The 23,575-nt window shown below is 36.6% G+C and overlaps 1 protein-coding gene across 50 annotated transcripts in view; it reads left to right on the plus strand.

Moving 5' to 3' along the window:
• The window catches only part of LOC136827934 (ankyrin-2-like), a 790,256-nt gene that overhangs the window by 710,263 nt on the left and 56,418 nt on the right, over window positions 1–23,575 (plus strand). For 48 of the 50 annotated variants that reach the window (XM_067085443.1, XM_067085453.1, XM_067085409.1 and 45 more), the window contains one exon: window positions 13,488–13,553. The exons of the other annotated variants lie outside the window; for them this stretch is intronic. In XM_067085443.1, coding sequence (XP_066941544.1) covers window positions 13,488–13,553 — 66 coding nt within the window. The remainder of the gene's footprint in view (window positions 1–13,487; window positions 13,554–23,575) is intronic. 50 annotated transcript variants of the gene reach the window in all.

Consider the following 23,575-nt stretch of genomic DNA (forward strand, 5'->3'; position numbering starts at 1 on the left):
TATCCATATTTGAATGTTAAGACTACACAGCCTTCCAGTCTACTAAAGATGAGCTGTTCTTCAGTGGAAGATGCAAAAGCTAAATTCAAAGACCAAACACTTGAAGAAAAAGGTAGACATAATGATACTGAACATTTGGAAATGAATATTAAACAGTGTGTTGAAATAGGAACTGAAACCTTACATCAGGTTTTTCTTCTAGAAGATATTGAGGAAATGCAAGAAGTTAAAGAATTCTCAGCATCATCCCCTAATTATGTTGCGGTGACAACCTCAGTCCATCAACCTGAATATCCACAGGAAGTCAAAATCAGTTGTGAGATATTAGGAAGCCCTTTTTCCCGCAAAATCAATCAAAATCATGATGTTAATGACAAAACTGAGGTAGTGTGCACAGGATCTGTTGTCCAAGATATGCATTTTGTACATGTAACAGAAACTGCATCCTATGTAAATGATATGGAAATCGAAGATAATTTTGATATTGTATCCAAAACACATCCTGAAATTATGAAACCTGAAACAGTTTCATGCCTCATTCACTCAAACTATGAGTTAGATACTGATATGGCTTTTGCTATTCAAAGCAAGCCACTGTGTCCTCAATATGATCAAATCAGAGCTCAGATACCAGTGGAAGGAGTAAAGGCAGATGAACTAATTGCAGTGAAGGTTTCTTTTGAAAAAGGTCACTCATCAGCTCATCCAGATTTTAAAACTGCTACTGTTTCTGAAGAAAAAACTAATCTTCCAATTACAATAGAAAAAGCAGTGCAAAGTCAAGAAATGAAGATACCTATTTGCAAAGCAGAAGCCATGTCGATTTCAAGCATTATAACTGGAAAGGCTCAAAAGTCAATTGACACAGGTTGTGATATCAGTGACTTTGGTGTTGTAGAAGGCAAGAGTGTTACAATTCACTATCCAAATGATATAGAAAAAGCTGCCCAGATTCAAGAGACAAAGGAATACACTGAAAAAACTGGAGGCTTGAGTCTTCCACACATTAAGGCAGAGAAAGTCTTGCCAAATGTTCATGAATCACTTGTGGTTGCCTCTTGCTTGGCACCCAGAGTTTCACATAAGTATGATGTTGCAAAAGTACTAAAGTCCCAGGAAATCCATGAAGAAGTTGATAAAATCGATGGCTTGGCATTACCTTATGTTAATGATGACCATAGCTGCCTAACTACTTGTGGTGACTTTGATGTGGCTTGCATTAAGGAAACCACAGTGTCTCATGCCCACAATGTTGCAAAACCAGTTGAAATTCAGACTGAAAAGGTTGAGGAAGTTATTGAAGAAAAACATCATAAGCCTAGTAAAGAAGAATGTATAAAAGTTCACTGTGACTCTGATTTACATGAATTTTGTGAAGTTTTAGTTAGCAAACCAGAAATGTCTACCTGTAATTCAGTATATTTGGGCAGGTATTGTGTGGACAATGAAAAATATGAGATCAGTAAAGACTTATCTTTGCTTGTTATTCCTAGGGAAAAGGCAGGAATCAACCTGCATCAGCAGAAAACATCAGATTTAGACATAGCTGTAATTAGTAAGGGAGATGTTATTCACTGTTGTGATATACAAAGAACAGTAGACTCTCATTTATTTACAGAAAATGTAGAAAGCAAAGCCATTACCTCATTTGATGAGCAACAAAGAAAAGCAGAATTATCAGTTCATGAGGAGCCCGAATGTTTCAAATTTGCAGTTGTAAACACTAAGAGAATTCATCAGCCATATGAAACTCAGAGGAACATACAATCTCAGACTATCAAAGAAGAGATTGGTACAACGGGAGAGGTTATTTTACCTAAAATCCAGTTACAGAAAGTCAAGTCAACCAAGCATGAGAAGTCTCATGATATTGGTGTTGCTGTAACTACAAAGGATAAAGTTACACATCCATATGAAACTGAAAAAATTGTTCAGAGTCAGGTAGCAAAAGAAGAATTAGTTTCAGTTGGAAGCTTGACAATTCCAGTCATTAAGGTACAAAATGGTAAGGCAACAGAACATAAAGTATCTAGTGAATTTATAAGAGCTCTTGTAAAATCAGATGAAGTTTATTCACCTTATGAAATAAGAAGAATCGCACAACCTCTAATAGTTAGAGAGAAAATGGAAGCAGTTGATGACATTTCTTTACCAGAAGTCTATACTGAAAATCTGAAACCCAGTATCCATAAGGAAGGCAAAGACTTGGAATTTTCTACGGTCAGAGAAGTCGGTGTTGGTCAGCCTTATGAAACTGAAAGAATTGGAAAGCTTCAAGTTGCCCAGGAAGATATGGGGATTACTGAGGATTTGGCTTTATCAGATGTCAGGTTGGAGAGAGCAATAGAGACAGATCACAAAGGATCTAAAAAATTTGATCATGCATTATTAACAGAGAGTAAAGTTGGTAAGATTTATGACATTCAAAGATGTGTACAACCCCAGATTTCTGTGGAAAATCTGGAAAGAACATGTGACTTGATTATACCTAGTGTTGATCAAGAAAATGTACAACTAACAGATCACAGAGTATTCAGAGAGCTTAATGTTGCTATTAGTAGAAAAGATATAGTGAGTCAAGCTTATGAAACTCAGAATATTGTGCAACCCCAAGTTGCTGAGGAAGAAATTGGGATAATTGAGGAGATCATTTTACCCTGTTTCTCTCATGAAAAAGCAGTAACAGCTTTTCATCCTCAATCCAAGGAGACTGGAGTTGCTTTATCCAAGAAAAATGAAGTTAATCAACCTTATGAAAGTCAAAGAATGGTTCAGCCTCAGGTGACCACCGAAGATACATGCACAACTAGGAGACTTGTTTTACAAAATGTTCCATGTGATAAGGCATTATCTACCAGCCATCCAGAATTTTGTGATTATGACACTGCTTTTATTAGTAGGACCCTAGCTCATAAGCCTTATGAAATACAACAAATTATACAACCCCAGATTGCTGATGAAAGCTCAGAAGCAGCTGGAAACCTGACCTTACCAGATTTCCAGCTGGAAAGAGCAGTGCCTCTTGATCATACACAGTGTATAGATTTTGGTGTTGCTTTATCAGGAAAGGCTCAAGTAAGTCATCCTTGTGAAACAGAAAGGGTTGTGCAGCCTCAGATTGCCTGGGAAGAATGTAGAACAACTGAAGATACAGTTTTACCGAGTGTGAAGTTGGAAAAGGCACAGATAGTTATCCATAAAAAACCCAAGGACTGTGGTGGTGTTCTAGCTAAAAAGGGGAAAGTTATTCAACAATATCATACTGAAAGAACTGTGCTGCCTGAGACAGTACCAGAACAGATGGGAATGATAGAAGATATGATTGTAACAGATGTTAAGTTGGAAAAAGCAGTTGTTGTGGATCATAACAAATCCAGTGATTTTGGTGTAGCTGTTATTAGAAAGGCTAAAGTTAGCCTTCCACATGAAACTCAAAAAGTTTTGTATCCTCAGATGACCTCGGAAGAAATGGAAACAACTAAAAAGATTCTCTTCCATAATGTTCCTGAGGAAAAAGCAGTCTCTTCTCACCACAGTTTAACAGACTTTGGTATTGCTGTGGCTAAAAAGGACAAAGTTATTCAGCCTTATAAGATCGAACGAACAGTTCAACCACAGACCGCATATGAGGAGATGGAAGTGATTGAAAACATGGTCTTAGCAGATGTCAAGTTGGAAAAAGGAGTTTATATAGACCATAAGGAATTCAGGGATTCCATAGTAGCTAAGGTAGAAAAGGATGGGGTTAGTAATCCGTATGACATTCAGAGGGTTGTGCAGCCTCATATTACTACAGACATGGTTGAAATGACTGAAGCCATTACCTCACCAGAATTCAAATTTGAGAAAGCAGTAACTTCCAGACACACTGAATTCAAAGATTCTGGCAGTGTTTCAGTTAGAAAGGATAAAGCCAGCAAACCTTATGAAATTCACAGAAGAGTGCAGCCTGAGGTTGACATTAAGGAGTTGGAAACTACAGGAGTAGTGGGCTTACCTGATACAAAATTTAAAATGGCAGTAGTTTCTGAACACAAAGACACCAGAGATTTTGGTCTTGCCTTAGATACAAAAATAAAAGTGATTCAAGCATTTGAAATTTCACAAAATGTACAGCCTCAATATGCCACAGCAGACATGATGACAGCTAAAGAAATGGCTTTACCAGATGTCCATAAAGAAAAAGCAACCACCTCTGAGCATATAGACCATAAATGTTTTGGAATTACATTGTCAAGAAAGGAAAAAATTAGTCAGCCATTTGAAACTCAAAGATTTGCACAGTTGCAGGTGGCTGAAGAAAAGATGGCAACAACAACAGACATCACTTTACAGAGTATCTTATGTGAAAAAGCAACAACTGGTGCTTGTATGGATTCCAAAGAATTGGGTACTGCTCTACTAAGAAAGGATGACACCCATCACTCACATAGAGCTGTACAGCCTCAGCTTACAACAGAGGAAATGGGATCAGTCAGTCACTTGATTGAACCAGCTCTTCAGTTAGAAGAAGCAATGACTGCTGATCATAAAGAATCAGAAGATTATGGCATTGCTTTATTGAGTGAGAGTAAAGTTTACCATCCTTATGAAACTTTACGAAGTGTCCAAGCCCAGACTGCCCAAGAAGATATTGGAACAACTGAAGAATTGATGCTTCCTGAAGTTAAGCATGAAAAGGCTGTGACAGTTGATCAGCAGGAATCAGAAAATTTTGATGCAGTTGATGTAAGAAAGGCTAAAATCTGTCAAACTCAGAGAATTGCAGAGTGTCAAATTTCTATGGAAAAAGGCGAGGCTGTTGAAGATGTTACCTTATCAAGTATTCAGTTTGAAAATGCATTCGGATTTATACACACAGATTCCAAAGAACTAAACTATGGTGTGGCCGAAAGGAAAAATGTTGGTCAACCTCCTGAAATTCTCCAGCTTGCTAAACCTGTAGTTGCAATAGAAGAAACTAGTACAACAGGAGACATAACTCTGCCTGATATCCAGTTTGAAAAAGGCGTGAAAACTAATCATGAGGAATCTGATGAATTTGGTATTGCTGTGCTTAGTACAGAAAATGTTAATCAGCCATATGAAACCTTGAGAATTCCATTGCCTAAGTTTATCCATGAAGAGATGAGTATAACAGAATTACTTTTACAAGATGTGCAGTTTGATAAATCAGTTCCTTCAGATCGCGATTCTCAAGAAGCTTCTCCTGAAAAGGCATTGAGTACTGATCACCAAGAATGCAAAGATTTTGATGTTGCTGTCATAAAAAAAGAAACTGTGAAAGAAATGTTTAATGTACATAGGAAAACACAACCACATTTTGTCACTAATGAGGTAGCCACAAGTAAAGATAGAGTTCTACCTAATATCCTGTATGAACAATTATCATGTGATTACCACGATCCCAGAGACCTTGATGTAGCTGTTGCTAGAAAGGATAAAGTTAATGAACCTTATGAGACCAGGAGAATTGTGCAGCCATTTATTATTACTGAGGAGATGAAAACAACAAGTAACATTACTTTACCAGACGTTGATTTAGGAAAGGGTAAAAGGAAGATTCACATGGATTCTGAAGATTTGGGCACTGCAATAGTAAGGCAAGTTGACGTGGCACAGTCTCATGAAATAGAGAGATATCCACAACAAGCAGTAGCTACTGAAAGCACTGAGACAGCCAGCAACATGCTAGATTTCCCATATGTACAGCCTGAAAAAGGAATGACAGTTGACCATCATGAACACCAAGAATTTGTTGTTGCTTCTGTCAGAGTGGAGAAAGTTAGTCAACTTCATGAAACTCAAAAAATAGTGCTGCCTCAAACCACAGTAGATGAATTAAACACAACTAAGGATATGGCTTTACCCATTATCCATCATGAAAGAGGAGTGAAATCCGAGTGTTTAGAGACTAAAGACTTGGATGTAGCTATTGTTTGTAAGGATAAAGTGAGTGAGCTTCATGAAACTCAGAGAGTGGTACAGCCTTGGATATCCACAGAAGAGGTAATTACTGAAGAATTTGAGGACTTTTCCACTCCAGTGCCTGAAAAAGATCGAGCAGATTGTTCTCTTGAAACTCAGAGTGCAATTCAGTCTCTAATAATTTCAACAGAAATTGATGGCAAAATAGAGGAATTTGCTCCTCCCACTCATATGTATGAAAAATGTTTGGAGACTACACATCAAGGGGAAGAGCTATTAGGTTTTAAAGCTAGCACACAGTTGTTAGGTTTTGATGTTAGTACTGTGTTTACAGAGACACTTAATGTAGAGGGCGATACTAATAGGGCTACCGATACTAATAGAGCTGCACCTACTCAGGAAATGAAGTTATGTGGATTTGAATCTCACTTGAAGGAAGGAGGTACCAGTGTTTGGTCACTTAACTCTGAAGAAAATAGGCTAGGCACAGACATAGTTTGTGATGAAAACAACCTTTCCAAGAACTTGATTAGGGAGGAACATGATTTGTCTGAAAGCATTGGAGATGTAGATCAGTCTCATATTACCAAGGACATGAACCTAAACATTTGTGAGGCTGAACAAGAGCTTGCAAAGATAATTAATAAGCAAATGGAAGAACTGATTAAGGATGAGGAAGATACCAAAGAGAACAGAATGCTGATGTCTGGTCTTTATGACAAAGAGAATGCAGCAAGGGCTAAAGTTATCTCTAAACCCATGTTTTCTGGAAGTTGTGATAAACCTAAAGGAGATAGTTCAGAGTCATTTGTAGCTTCCAGCGATACAGAAAAAATAGTAATACTAGATAGGGTTTCTGATGAGCTGAGGCACATGATAAGTAATTTAGAATATAATTTAGCCACTGGTATAAATAAAAATATTAAAATCACCCCTATTCTTGCAAGATTGGAACAACTGGAGCAAGAAGTGGCCACTATTGCCAAAAGTTCTGAAACTGTTGAATCCAGTATCCCTTTTACATATGATGTTATTAAGAATGATAGTGTAGTATCTTATTCACAGAGTGAACTATTAGAGAAAGGAGCTGAATCATCCTGTGACCCCAGAAATTTAGAAGACACTACACACATCACCACGATGCCAGTTGTTGTGGGAAAAGAGCCTGCCAATCTAACTCTTCCTGGAGGACCTAGTCCTACAGGGGAAACAAATGGAGTAGATGTTCCAGAAGCATTAACAGATGTTGAAGATTTACTAAGTGATGGAGATCAGTCACCATTAGTGAAAAGGAAAGTAAATCTTATAGTGCCACAAAAAGATACTGGTGCCATTACTGACACGGAAGATATGGATTTATCTGGAGAGGAAGATGAGTACATTCAGGATAAAAGAGATTTACCTACTATTCAAGATCTTGGTCTTCTGCCAGAACCAACCAGAGAGGTGGTTAATTTAACAGAAGGATTTTTGAGGCAGCCTAGCCCTCTTCTTTCTGGAGCTGAATCTGATGTAGAGGATGTTGAGGGAAGGCATAAGAAAAATCTCAAGAAGATGGAAACTTTAACTGAAAGTGAGACACTAGCTGGTGAACTTCAAATTCCAGGTGACACTGAAACTGAAAGGTTAACTGACGAAGAAAATGTTGAAGCATCAGGAGATGAAATTGAAGAAGCAACAGAAGCTGCTGAAGATAGCCTCCCAGAACATTATCTAGATCAAGGTGATGGCATTTCAAACAAAGAGAAAATAAATGCACGTGTTCCATTACCCAAAGTTTTTCATTCTCATTATGAAGAATCAAGTGATGAGGAGCAGTACCACAAACAGAAACCAAAACGGAAAACCAAAGGAGGATTAAAAGTAGAAGTTAATGAAGAAGGCACAACTGATGTTGAAGATCTAGTTTTCAGTGACAAGGGAGGTGATACTACTACCAAGAAAGAGAATAGTACATGTGCCAAAACAGAACCCAAAGATAAACCAAGAAAGAAAAAGCAAGTGTGTCGTAAAGCTGTACAAAAGCCTGTTATTAGCAAAAATCTCATGACTCCAACAGGAGATGCAGAGGGATTGACTGATGTAGAAATTTTAACAGGAGATGATGAAGATGAAATAGATGATGATGATGAACCATATTTGGCAATCCCTGGGGATGGTGATGGTGCCCTAACTGATTGTGAGGATGTGGAAGCTTCTGATACAGAAGATGTGGAGACACTTATTGCCAAACCAATTCAGAAACTTGAACCAGCTACTCTTCCACTTCCTCATGCTGAAAAGATCAAAATTAGTGAGACAGAAGAAGAGGGCCATGTAACTGGGGATGATACTGATGAGGAAGGATTTGAACTTGAAGACAAAGATGATGAAAAACCTTTAATTCCTAGGAAGAAAATTTCTTATGAGCCTATTGTAACTGTTGAGAAGGAAACCCTGGAAGTCGAGGAGCCATGTGAACCTGCACTAACAGATACGGAAGACTTTGATATGGATGATAAAGAGGAGGAAGAGATCTTCACAGATTTTGCAAGTCGCATTCCTGAAGAAGGGGAAATTTATACACTCAAAGAAATGGAAGGCCACTTGGGTCATATAACAAAAACTGAAATGATAAAGGATGTCGATGCAGATCTAAAACAGAAGATTAAAGATGCTGAAAAAGAGGGATTATCTCTTCAAGAGGCTCTCAATGATGATACACATACAGATGTAGAGGACCTAGATGAGGATGAAAAGCCAAGCAAGCCTAAAGCTAAGCAAAGAAAAGAGAATGAGACTGATGAAGAAAGTGTTACTGAATCTGATGTAGAAGAAGAAATACCCAAACCAACCAAGCAGGGGAAAAGGAAAGGACGTCGCCTGCCTCTTGCTCCTCAGATTTCAGAGGTTCGGTTTATTGAAACTGAGCAAGGACCATTAAGCATCATTATCACACCTGATACGCTTGAAAACAAGCCTGAGAGACTATTGAAAGATCAGGTAGCAAATGTGATCTTTTTAGAAAAGGAAGAGATGGAGTGTACTACTGATGTTGAGGACTTAGGTCTTTCAGATGAAGAAGGTGGCATTAAACATGATCTTAAAGCCCCAGAATCTTCACATGAACCAACCACAGACACTGAAGACCTAGACATTGACCCAACGGACTTAGACAGACCTCTTAGTCCTTTGCCTCCCAATGTTGAAAGAAATTTGTTCTCAAGTCCAAAGCGAGAACTTATTCAAATAAAGGAAGACAAATATGGTGTTCCTCAAGTAACAATCAGAAAACTTGAGAAAGATGAATTATTAGTTTCAGATCTTGAAGATGGAGGACTTACAGATACAGAGGATATTGAGGTGACAGAAGGTGAAGCTTTGAGAATTGTTGGTGTAACAGAAGATGATACATCAGATTTTGAACTTCCAGACAGTGGGAAAGTAGAAGTGTCAAGCAAAATCCTTCAGAAGGAAGTGTTGCAAGTTGAACCAGATGAAGAAGGAGGTAGCACTGATATAGAGGAATTACCCATGACTAGAAAACAGCGACGCAAACCTAAAACCCAGTCTAAACTGGCTGCCAAAGTGCAAGAGGACAGTCATACAGACGTTGAACTTTTAAGTGACCAAGATGATAAAATTAATTTAAAGATTCGCACTGAGACCCCTGATGCCCATACTGACATGGAAGATATTGAAACTTCAGAAACTGAAGAACTAGATATACCAAGTCATGAAAATGCACCAACCCCAGATATTATTGCAAATTCAGCTATCAGGAAAGTGGTGACATTGAAAGAAGGTCCTGATGGTATGGTTCAAACAGAAGAATCTGAAGTAGCCCCACCACGGAAGAACTTGCTTCATGTTGAAGATGAACTTGAAGGTGTAACAGATGTTGAAGACATGGAGGCATCTGGAGCTGAAGATGAGGATCTTGTCGTGGAGCATCCTCCAGTCGAACTTCCAGAGTATGATGGTTCTAATGTTAATATATCAGAGAAATCAAACCTTCCTAAATCTAGTAATGAAGCTAAACATATAAAAGACAATCTTCTTCTGCCAGAAGATAACTACAATAATCTCACGGATGTAGAGTCCCTCAGTGAAGGGGAAGGTAACAGGTGTGCATCTAACACCAATTTATTGTCCAGTCAGCAACTAACATATGCTGTAGAGAACTGTACAGTAGCAGAGCTTTCGTATTATTTACCTACTACTGACCCTAAACTCTGTGTACATCCAGGGGTTTCATTAGAGAGTGATCCTTATTGTGGTGAGTTGACCAGCCCTTTAGTTGTAGAAGCGGAGCTAGAACAGGTTTATTATCATGCACCTAAAGAGGATGCTCACAAAAGTGAGGTGGAATTAGAAGCATCTGATGGCTGTGTGGTAAGAAAAAGGCAAGTAGTAGCATCTATGTGTCAAGCAAGAGAAATACGTAGGTTTTGGTCCTTGGATCGAAATTCTCCTCTCAATCAAGCAGAAATAAATGCATTTGCTGCACCAGCAATCCACAAGAAAGGTTTTAAAACTATACTGTACTTAGAACAACCAAATTTACTCGACACCATCAGCATAAGTGATACACTGTGTGATTCTGGTTATTTTAGAAATGAGAGAATTTTAGACTTTGATTCTTCAAGCATAGATTCTTTTGATGACCATTTTAGTTACAGGGATTCAGATATTGTCACAGTTGTTGACCAGTTTAACCAGGAAAGGGGCAGTAGTTTTGACGACCTTCCAAGCCCTCACCTTAGTAGTATTAGTAGCACAGGGATAGTTGATTCAATGTGTTCAGGGAAGTCATTCAGCTCAGACCGTCAGTGTTCAGGTTCACCACAGAGTCCATTGTTTCTCAGTTCATATAGTAAATGTAGCAGTGAGGACTTCAAGAGAGAATCAGAATTGACTTTGTCATTGAGTGGAATCTCTGCTCTAAGTTGCAGCCCAGATGTGAGTTTACTTCAGGAGGCAGAGTTGTCTTCACTGGATGTTGAAGCGGACAAAAATAATCTAGGAGAAATAACCCTTGTCAGTAAAGATGATGATAGAACACAAAGTTTGAAACCAACAGAACCATTTTGTAATTCCTCAGGATTATGTAAGGTAGATAAATCCAAAAGGTCAGGCAGTGTAGAAGAGTCAGAATTTAGTCCTGTTATTGCTCATCCTGTATCTGAAATATTAAGAGGTCTTGCTGTTGAATGTCATGAAGGGTTTACTACAGAATGTATCCATGAATATGCCTCTAAGAATGATGAGATTTCTGCTAAAGAGTCTACTGAAGATAAGCAACTGGAAAATTCTAATACCTATAAAACAGATTGCATTAAGGGTTTTGCAACAGAGTACATTGAGACTCCTCCAACAGAATTAGTGGATGAATTTGTTCCAGAATACAAAGAAATAGATGCTGCTTTATGCATAAGAAATTCACCTACAGGCTTTGTACAGAGATCCATTACTGAATGGATAGTAGGGCGAAATATTGGTCGGGAGGATAAAAAGCCAGATTTTGATGGTTGTATGGAACATTCTAAAACTTACAGTCAGTTACCAGCTTTGCATTACGATGACCATTTGGTGTTAGGAAACTCAAAAGATAGAGGTACAGAATCTGTCAACCACCATACACTACTGTGGCTCAAGAGCCCTCAAGAATTATATCAAATGAATGTAAATGCTTATAGTGAGGCAGAATCTGGTTTCAGCACAGACTACATAACTGAACTGAGGCAGCTCAATTCTTCATCAAACCTAGATTCTTCAGTTAGGATTTCAGGACTTTCGTCAAACATAGATTCTTCAGTTAGGGTTTCAGGACTTTCAAGTGAATATTCCCATATACCATTTGAAGATTCTGGAGTTCATGAATATTATTTATCAGGGAGTTTCACAGGTTCTGATAAGTTGAATAAATCAAATAAAACAGGGTATGAAAGTGACCATATTAGTCTTGCCGACAGTGTCTTAAGTCTTGACAATCCATTAGACAGAGACTTAGTGGAGGATGTAGAATGCAGTGCATTGACTTACACTTCTGCACAATTTTCATCAGCATCACAAGTACCTAAACCATATATTGAGGGAGAAAAAAATTTGAAGAAACAGTCAGAAGATAAAACTTTAGATCCTGTAGCTGTGGTTCCTCTCACCTGGCGTCACACATTGCCTCGAACAATTAGTCAGGTAAAGTCAGAAAAAGCAAATGGTACTGGGAAAATTTCAGGAAATATTGCTAAGGACTTTGAAGAACTATCCAAAGATTTTACGGGTGTAAAAGGCTTAATTGATCAGTGGGAAGTAATTGTGAGAGAAGAGCAAATGAGGTCTCTTCCAGCATCACCAGCTGTAGGAAGGAAGGTATTACCACCATTTGATGGGGATGGGAGTAAGAAAGCTAATGCTGGGAACCTTGATGAAATAAGAAATGTGGCTGAAGATAGTCATACCACAGATTTTGTACAAACAACTTTAATCTCAAAAAGCAAAGATGTTGATAGCTTTGATGGAGGGGGAGGTAATGTAATCTCAAAAAGCAAAGATGTTGGTAGCTTTGATGGAGGGGAAGGTAATGTTATTGAGGAAGTAGCTAGTGTCTGTGACATCATTCAACAATTCGAAGGAAGGGTAGGTCGTCTAGGAAAAATGAATTCCCATAGACAAAGACTACGTCGCAGGTCACAGTCCCCTGCTAGCCGAAGTCCTTCTCATCATCGAAGGGTAGCAACAGTGAAGCCACTATGTGAACCCCAGTTACAGGTGGAAAGCAGTTCACCATTGCAGGAAGGGCAAATTCAACAGCATCATCAGGAACAGGTGCAAGAATTATTGGAACATACTGTATCAGCTGGGTTTGTTCCTCGGGTTGTGGAATCTCTGTCAGTTACCAAATGTTCCAATGATATATGGGAAGAGAGTCCACCCCAAGCAAGTGTCTCGAACCCAGAAGGTGAATTGTATTTTTTCCTGTTGTTGCGAATGGCCTTTAGGAACTTCGGAGCTGCATATAGTTTTGATGAGAATAGAATTGGGAGAAGTGTGTGTGCACTGCCAGTTCGAATGACACATAGATACAAAGCAACAAGGAAAAGAATATTGTATTTGCAATATGGGGCGTATATGGTTTAGATTGTAGCCATTAAGATTGGCATGGGATCTTACCTCTTTATTAGAGTAGTTTACAGAGTCTTTCAAAATATCTCACATTATGATGTAGTTTTAGGAGAATTTACATAGCTTCTTCATGGTTAGATCCTGCGAGTAAGTCAATCCTGCCAGATTCATTAAATAGTAGTGCTTATGCTTTGTGTATGTTTTGTAAATGTTAGAATAGACTTCTTGTAGATAAAATAGATATACTGTATATGGTTTCATATTAATTTTGTATGTTTTATTATTTTCTTATAATATGATTAACACCTCTATTTTCTTTCAATACATCAATTTAAATTTTTAGGAATTTTATGGTATTTTGCTTTTAAAACTCTTGGTAAGTTAACCATTTTCACATTTTAGTCTTTATACTTTCACACAACTTTTTCTCTCTATTCTCTTTTCCTCTCTGTCAGCTCCTAGTATTTTTGGTAAACGACCAATACAATCATTCTTCTACAAAGGTTTTTTCCACCCAGCAGGTAATTTAAGATTTGGGTCTTGAGCTTTGAACAGATACAAGCCTAACTTTTACTTTTATAATTTTCTTATTGTAAAGATACTTTAATTCAATAATTTGAAGCATGATTTAGCTTGCTTTCCTTTTATTTTTTTATTTTTTTATAGCAGATATTTAATGAGAAGTGTATTTTCTGTTGAAAGAATGCCCTTAGTTTTATTTCTTCTTTACAAGTTTTTAGCAAAGAACACTAACTCTCCTACTCTGAATGATTCATACCCTCTCAAGATTAAGTTGGAAAAGATTTATTCAATTTTATTATAATTTCTGTCAGTTTGAGAAGAAAAATTAAGGATCCAGTAATGGTGTGCTGCATTTTCCTTTAATTTTAATTTTCAATAAACAATGACAAAGTTATATAAATACATACAATATATATTATGTATGTATGTATGTATGTATGTATGTATATATATATATGTATATATATATATATATATATATATATATATATATATATATATATATATATATATATATATATATATATATATATATATATATACACACACACACACACACACATACAGTGGGTCCCTGGTAATCGTGGGGTTAGGGACCACAACCACCCTCTTTAGCGAAAATCCACAACAAGTTGGAACCTCCTGTAAAAATGCTTATAATTGCCTGCTTTAATAGTTCAAACACCAAAGACCCTCTCTAAAAATGCTTATAACTGCCTATGTTAATAGTTCGAACACCAAATATACCTTAAACTATCATCCTAAAACCCTTTAATATAATTTCAAAGTCATCTTACAACATTACCCTTAAAAATATATGGCTTACAGCTACGTGTGAAAACTACAGTGCTACCCCACTATTTCATGTGTCACTTTTCCACGCTGCATTTTGTCACAGATTTTTGTGGAACATATCTTTCCTTTTCTGCAGGAACTTTCACCAATTCATGGATTTTTTCTATGGACTGTATCTCTAAAATTATCACTAATTCCCTTTTTTTCATAGCAACACTATTCATTCACTAATTACTGTATTTTTTCATATTGTGTTCGTGAATAAATACTGTACTGATTTTTTTTTATAAAAATTATTTACAGTGTACGTATTATGATTTACAGTGTATTTGTTAACCTCATTCCAGGTTGGGCCCCAGACTGAACATAACAGATGTACAATTCGATTCTCTCTCTCTCTCTTCTCTCTCTCTCTCTCTCTCTCTCTCTCTCTCTCTCTCTCTCTCTCTCTCTCTCTCTCTCTCTCTCTCTAAGGGTAATGTAAAATGTATTTGAAATGATATTACTGTAAAGTGTTTTTGGATGATAGAGGATGTTGTACAGCATTTAAAATTTTCACTAATTATTTTCATTTTATTTTCCAGTAAAAGCAGACTGGGAAACAAAATGAAAATAATTAGCGAATATTATAAATATGCTCTTATCATCCAAAAACACTTTACAGTAATATTTCAAATACATCTTACATTACCCTTAAAGAGAGAGAGAGAGAGAGAGAGAGAGAGAGAGAGAGAGAGAGATTTGAATCGTACACCTGTTATGCTCTGTCTAGTGAAGTACACTGTAAATTATTTTTATCATAAAAATCTGTATTTAGTCATGAACACAATATGAAAAAATACAGTAATTAGTGAATAAACAGTGTTGCTCTAGGGAAAAAGTGATTTAGTGATAATTTTAATTGTTTTTACCAATTTATAAAGAAAATGAGACGACTTCAGTACTATGAGAGAAAATGGGTATGCTTATGTAAACAGGGGTAACTTGATTAGTTGTCAAACATTCTGTAAGACAAATTTATTTAATTTGTATTAAAGATTTATTTAATTTGTATTAAATATTTTATAGATATTTTGCTGTGTTTACATTAATATTAATATTTTAAAATGAGTAAATCATTGTTATAAGCATTTTAGGGGGCACATATACAGTACATAAGAGTAACAGCTGTAAAAGGGTACTAATCTAAAATGACTTAGGGTGTTTTGGGATGATGGATTGAGGTGTAATTTTGTTTGAATTGATATCAAATTGTTTTAGTATGATAATTAAAGGTATATTTTTGTTTGAACTACTAAATTAGGCAATGAACTTTTAAAATAGACAGTTATAAGTGTTTTAGTTTAAGGGGTACAGGGTATTTGGCAGTAATAGGCAGTTATAAGCATTTTTAAAGGGGATTTTACATTTCCGTGGTGGGTTCTGAAACCTATCCCCGCGAAAAAGTGGGGAACACTGTAAACTCAATTCCCACTACATTCAAACACAGCCGTTTCCTCTCAAACAGTATTGAAGCTGTCCCATTTTCTTTTTTTCAGATAGGGGAAACATTGGAAATTTGCAAATAGAGTTAAATACTTTACATTACTTAAATATTTAAATATGCATTGAAAAAAATACCAAATTATTGATAAAATCTTCTCTTGTGTATGTACATGTTACAATGATTCACTAATTTTCAAATATTAATATTAATGTAAACACAGCAAAATATCAGTAAAATGTTATTTCACTCACAGGATCCATTTGTACTGTACAGCATTATACTGATCTGTTATCATGATATGTATAATAAAAATTGTTAACGTAAACATTACAAATGATGGGTTGACATTTGTAATGTTTACGTTAACATTTTGAGAATTAGCTGATTAAGCCTACTACTGAAAGAACTAGGAAAATAATTTTTTAGTTGCTAAAAGAAACAAATGTATTAATGGAATTACTATTTTTAATTTTGTACATAAAAGTTTGTGATACAGTAATTCATATTTCATTGAGAGAGAGAACTGGTTTTTACTAAATGAAGTCTCAGCACAGTAGCTGGGGATGAGACTTGACTTGACAGGCTGGGGAGGAGAGTGCAGTATAACTTTGTGTTGCTTATGTATGAAATTCAGATTTTAAATATTTTTATGGTAATTAGAGATGAAATATCAACAGTGATAAAATATTCTCTTGTGTACTGTTATAATATGTGCAATAATCATAGAGTCAACTAAACTTGCAATGAAGTACAGTTCAATAAATCAGAGAAAGAAAAAATCTGGCAACACGTACCTACAGTAAAACAATTACAGTTGTCAGGACAGTCTGTTTTTTAATACATATTTCGATGATAATACATCAGTATAATACAGTATAAATGGATTCTGTAAGTGAAATAACTTTTTATTGATGTTTTGCTATTTTTTCACTAAAGGATATGTATACTGAGAGGTTGAACTAAGGTGTTTATGAACATTGGTAAGCTGTTTTGTGATTTTGCAGGATTTTAATTTAGCATTTTATTGATATTTTGCTGTGTTTACATTAATATTAATATTTGAAAATTAGTAAATAATTTTTTTATCATAAAAAATGTATTTAGTCATGAAAATAAAATGAAAGTACAGTAATTAGTGAATATTGCTCTGCAAAAAAATTTGTGAATTAGTGAATTTTCTCTATATATTTGGAGATAAAGTTCCACAGAAAAAACCCTTGATTAGTTGAAGCTACGATTGCTGATCTGCGATCTAGCGGGGATCCACTGTATGTATGTATATATATATATATATATATATATATATATATATATATATATATATATATATATATATATATATATATATATATATATATTGTTACAGTCAAACACGTAATCAGTCATTACGCGTAATGACTGAAATTTCAGTCATCACGCGTAATGCACTTAGGGACATTTGATCCCCCAGGAGCTAGTACTAAACACGGCAAAATACATTTGACCCCCCAGGGACTAGTACTAAACCCGGCGAAACAGTGTAGGTGACTCACTGTTTTGCCGTGTTTAGTACTAGCTCCTGGGGGGATCAAATGTCCCCTAAGTGCATTATGCGTGATGACTGAAATTTCAGTCATTACGCGTAATGACTGATTACGCATGTTGACTGTAACATATATATATATATATATATATATATATATATATATATATATATATATATATATATATATATATATATATATATATATATATATATATATATATATATATACAACAGGTTTTGACAGAGGAAAAACCTATTTTTGGTAGGTGCTGTGGGTCCTCAGAGGAGTTACTTTCAAGGTCCCCCCAGGGCTCCATAAGAGAGACCAACCAATCTTAAAAAATTCTCTTCTAGTTGGTCTTGGCTAGAATAGTGCATGGTGGCACAGTGATAGAATATAAAGGACTCAAGAGAAGAGGGCTCAATTTCACTGTCTACAACGGCTGCCTAGGTTCCTCCTTCATCCTTCACATACTGATGTGACAACAGCGCGTATGTCGGCCATTTTCTTCATAACTTATGGCAGATTTGTGCAAGTAAATGTTCGCCCCAGTCCCATGCCTTTTTGTCAGGCAAAATGGGTGGGTTTGAGGGCTCAGCAGCCACCAAATATGGGCTTCTCCTATATCAAAACTGTTTTTTGATAGCGTAGCTGCTGTTTGTCCTTAAAGGAGCTTACGAAACAGGTGACAAAATGGCTTAGCTCCTAATAAATCAATCCCAACAACCCAGATCAAATTTTGGTTCAAGGTGAAGCCACAAGTTATCAACCATATTCTGTATTCCAGATACCCATTAGGGTTCGGCAACAAAACAGGAAACAACACACGAACCTATATACAGTACTGTATATATTAAGACATGTAGTTCTGAGGTGACTTACCCAATTACGATGGATCTGGCTACAGGATTATTGCGCCTTTCCCAGCAGTATTTCAGATGACCACATCAAGAAGACCCCTGGTTTTCTGCCAAAGCACCCCTGGGTCCAGGACTTAGCATACCACTGATACACAGTGTAGTCAAATTTGCTCAAGCTCATGGCAATAGTGTTTCAGGAATACTGCCTCTGATGACCACTCTGCACACTAGGAGTCTTCTTCAAAAGAAACACTCCCGAAGCAAGCCAGCGATGTACTTACCTTCTGGATGTCATGCAACTTAGGAAAGGAGTGAGGGTCTGCCTTTTTAATGAGAGATACTAAAATCATTCTTAGCCCAAGTAGAGAGATTGGTTTGTTTGTTCGCTCGGAGGAATCCTTCTTGGGGGTGCTGAAGAGATGTGTTTGGTGATGAATAAATGCATTTTTCTCTATGGTTTCCTTTAAAAGGGCCTTCTGCATATATTCTTCCAAGGAGGGGTCTAGTTTTTGGAATACCCCTTTAGAGGAGGGGAAGGTGAGACCATTTCCACTGCACTTGATACTGAAGAAGACAATGCCCATTCATTTAAGTCCTATCGGGCTCCAACTCTTCCCTTGCCTTTAATAGGCAGCCCAGGAGTTGATTTTCCCCAGTAGGAGCATCTTTGTCTGCTTTGAAAGGGGTGCTACTGCTGCTGCTGTCCCCTCTTCTGTCGTTGGAAGGATCCTTTAAGAGTGACAGAAGGCTTGTATGGCCCCAAGTTATATGTACCAAGCTTTCTTTGGCTTAGGAAGAAGAAACTCTCAAGTTTATTGTTTCCCAGGTTCCCCTTTTCCAAGAAGAGCATATATTGTACAGTTCTACTGTCGGGCTCATTCAGTGAGTTGAGTGGCAACAGACTTCAAAAAGGTCCCGACTAAGGGGAAAGAATGTAATAGGGAGGTTACACTGGGAAGCAACATGTTGGAGCCCACCAAATGCTTCCTTTTGAGCCTTAATGTGACTCTCCAGAAAATCATAAAGTGCTCCCCAAAGGGTCTGCATAAGTGTTTTGGATGCAGCAGAGAACATTGTTCTGGAAGATTCTTGAAGCCCTCCAAAAGCTAGTTCTAGCACAGTCGTAGGAGATATATTATTGAGGAGGTGGAACCTAGCATGAAATTCAGCCTTGGCTGTTCCATCTAAGATTTTTATCATAGGGTCCCACATTGCTGGGTTACCACGTCCAAAGGGAGCTTTTTCCATTTCTTTGTAGAATTATCAGATACTGAGATGGCAGAGACAAATGGCTTTATTTATGCCACTAACACTTGTTTCCCAGTCACCACAAAATTTTGAAAAATCTATTTTCACATTACTGATTGTTTTAAAAGTGAAGGGACAGAAGGCTGGGACCCCTGGAAAGGGTATTGGTTCTCTAAAATTGTTGTAGAGCTATATTTTCTATTAAACTTAAAAATTGTTGCTTCTGTGGCTTTCATTCCTATATTCATAGGCAGGATAATCATCTCCCTCAGCTGTTTCTGAATTCCTATTGAAGGAGGGACCAAGTGCCATTCAGTATAAATAAGGTATTTTCCATCAAGTGAAAGGTTACACATTGTTGCATGAAACCAAGGGTTATCAGTAGCATCAGGGGCGGATATTGGTGCCCGTAGTACATTTTGAGTTGAAGTTTTATTGTCCAAACTGGCCATATTATTGTTCCCGTGGAGTAGGTAAGCTGTCTCTTAATACCTGTTCTAATTTCAACATGGATCTGGACAACTTATTCAACTTCTTTTTGGGCTGGAGATTTTTATTACCCTGCTCCCATGACCTAAGTTTTTTTGGTGAGAGAACTGATCTCTGCCCAGTCAGACTGTGCAGCCTCTCTATCCTCTCAATTAAGGGCTGAGAAATTTTTACACAGTACATCTAATTCAGTATCCAGGGCTGATCTGATTTCCTCTTGAGAATCATGGATAGTGTCTCATATACTGACTCTTGGTAGCAAGGATATCCTTGACAATGCTCATAACTTCCTCCTGGAATTCTGAGAGTATTAAAAACAGAATTTCCCTATCAGGAGCACCTGCATGAACTGATTGCTCCAAGGCAGTCGTATCACCACTGCCCAGCAGTATAAAAGTCCTGGATAAATTCCTATACCCCCTAGGAGATACAGGCACTTCAGACAGGGTTGGGTGGACCCTATCAGGATCCCCTTCAATATCTGATTGCTGCATGGGAGAGGGAAGATCCTCATCTGAGGTATCCCTCTCATGTAAAGCAGAAGACTGTCCCTGGACCTTCGGATTCAGAAGTGACTATATCCACTTCCTGTCCGATATTAGTGACATATCTCCCAAGGAAAGACTGTTTCCATCGGAGGAGTTGACACAGGAGGTTCTTAGAACCAATGCTTTGGAGTATTGGCCCAAACATAGATTCTGTTTGGAGACGGAAGGAAACACGCTGCCAGAAAGATGTAGTCTCCTCCTTCCGTACCCCTACTGAAACCTGGCACACAGAGACAGCTTAAAGCAAGCTCTTTCATCATTTAAGCTGGCTGCCATGAGCATGTTGCATATTTTACACATGTTCATTGACCAACCAAATTCTCCTTTATTCCTAAAAGGGATGTGTTCATGGCAGGTGGTATGAGCTGTACCCACAGGCAAAAAGCGGATCGAGCAATTCACTGCAACGCATAAAATCTGCTGGTCCTGCGTAAAAGCAGACCTGTAGTGATAAAAGGAACAAGTGTTCATTAGAGACTACCTAGTGCTAACTATATATAATCACTGTTAAGCAGCATACATAGCATAAAACAGGCTGACTAGGTCACAAGTAAGTAGCCATAGTATACTGTTAGGTATCATAACCAATGGGTTATATCTATAAGACAGTAGTAATGTATTAAAATATTAATTCATAATTACTGCCATAATTACTACAAGAAGTTAGGCTACCACGATTCTTGTTTTTGGGTAGCCAAAATATATCTACCAATGTTAAAAAGTCATTCACTAATGACTTTTAATACCCAAAATGTCTAACATTATTGCATTATTGTTAAATATTGCTTTGTTAGACAGGAAAAAAGCTTGGCACTATAGCATAGCCTAATGATCCAATCCTAACTCCTCACCTTGCAGGAGGCAAATCTAAAACTTGTCAGTGGGACTTAATCTTATGCACTTAACTTGCTTCTAAATTTAGTTCTTCCATGGTGACCAAAATAAGATCTTGGGGAAAATAATCTGGGAGCAAAGCCACAGAGGTTCACACTGCAGAGACTTAGAAAGTAATGAGGAAAATGGCTGACAGACACACTGTTGCCACATCGGTGTGTGAAGGATGAAGGAAGAACCTAGGCAGTCATAGGCAAAGGGATAGAGCCCTCTTGTCTTTAGTCCTTTATAATCCTATCATTGTGCCAACAAGCACTATTCTGGCCAAGACCAGCTAGAAGAGGATTCTTTGAGATTGATTGGTCTGTTTTATGGAGCCCTAGGGGCACCATGAGAGTAACTCCTTAGAGGACGAACTGCAGCTACACTTAGAAAATGCAATATATATATATATATATATATATATATATATATATATATATATATATATATATATATATATATATCAATCTATCTTTATCTATATATATATATATATATATATATATATATATATATATATATATATATATATATATATATATATTTATATATATATGTGTGTGTGTATATATATATATATATATATATATATATATATATATATATATATATATATATATATATATATATATATATATATATATATACAAATCCACAGGAAAAAGACAGGCAGAAGTTCAGTAGTACCAAGCGCTTTCATGTTTATTGACGCATCGTTGGGGTACGAATGAGACAAAAAATGAAGAAGGTTACAAAGTAAACAAAAAAAACAAGAATACCAGATGGTCAGTTGTCAAAGGGTAATAAACAGAAAGTTAATCCAGGAATAATCCTGGATCGAGCTGTCACAAACTGAACCTAAGACCACATAAAAAGAAATACTAAAGTTTAGGCTTAAAAAATCCAAAAACATATATAACCTTGAATACCAGATGGTTAATTGCCAGGGGTTAAACAGAAAAGGCTAATCCACGGTAAATTCGGGATCACGCGGTCAAAAACTAATCCAAATATATACTTAACCATAAGGCAAATGGCTTCTTACACATTCAAATTGCAGAAACATGTATATTAATTTTGCTTATATTTATCAACAACTTTTTTAATTATTAAAGCATCAAGTTTAAATAAACCAAGACTTAAATTTAGAACACTTTCATTATTTGACTTAATAAAACAAGATTCGATGATATTTCTTTTAACTGTGTCATTGCACGGGACTAAAGGTGGTTTTGATGAAAAACTTAATAAAAATGCAGTTTACATCGTTTCCAATGCACCCAAAGCATTAAAAGTAGGGTTTTCTTTGGATTTTTGACAATTTTCGACGATTTTTCGACTTATGACGCGGCATAGGAACGGAAGCCCTGTCATAAACTGGGGACTGCCTGTATAAGCATTTTTAGAGGGTTTTTTGGTGTTTTGAACTATCAAAATAGGCAGTTATAAGTGTTTTTAGAGGGGTTATAAGTATTTGTGGATTTTAGCTATTCGCGGGGGTTAGTGGTGTGCATCCCCTGTGAATACCTGGGGTGGACTGTATATATATGCAGTGGGCCCCCCATTTGTGGTTCCGGATTCGCGGCTTTACCTATTTGCGGATTTCTCTGTGGAACATATATACACATTATTTGCAGAAAATTTGCCAATTCATGGTATTTTTCATAGAGCAATATTCACAGATTACTGTATTTTCCTATAATTTTCATGACTAAATGCACTTTTTGTGAAACCTTTTAAAATATTCAGGTATAAGCATTTTTAGATTTTTTTTTTTTTTGGTATTTCGGACTACCAAAATGGCGAGTTATGGTGTTTTAAGAGGGGTTTTAAGTATTCACAGATTTGAGCTATTCACGAGAGGTAGTGGTACACATCCCCACAAATACCAGGAGTCGACTAATATATATATATATATATATATATATATATATATATATATATATATATATATATATATTTTTTTTATTTTTTTTTATATATTGTAATTCCTGATGCAGGAGACTATTTTTTTCCCCTTAAATAAGTCCCTGAAATATACCGTAGGTCCTACAGTAGCCTAACACAGAGGCAGGTTGTCTTTGCCAGTCGTAATCGGAACTCCTGTATATGACCTCTGAATGAGGAGTATAAATTATTCCAAATTAAAATAATACATAAAACTGTAGTATCATGAACAACAAAATAGTAAAT

Source organism: Macrobrachium rosenbergii, chromosome 42 (assembly GCF_040412425.1).
Source record: "Macrobrachium rosenbergii isolate ZJJX-2024 chromosome 42, ASM4041242v1, whole genome shotgun sequence".
Taxonomy (NCBI): Eukaryota; Metazoa; Arthropoda; class Malacostraca; order Decapoda; family Palaemonidae; genus Macrobrachium; species Macrobrachium rosenbergii.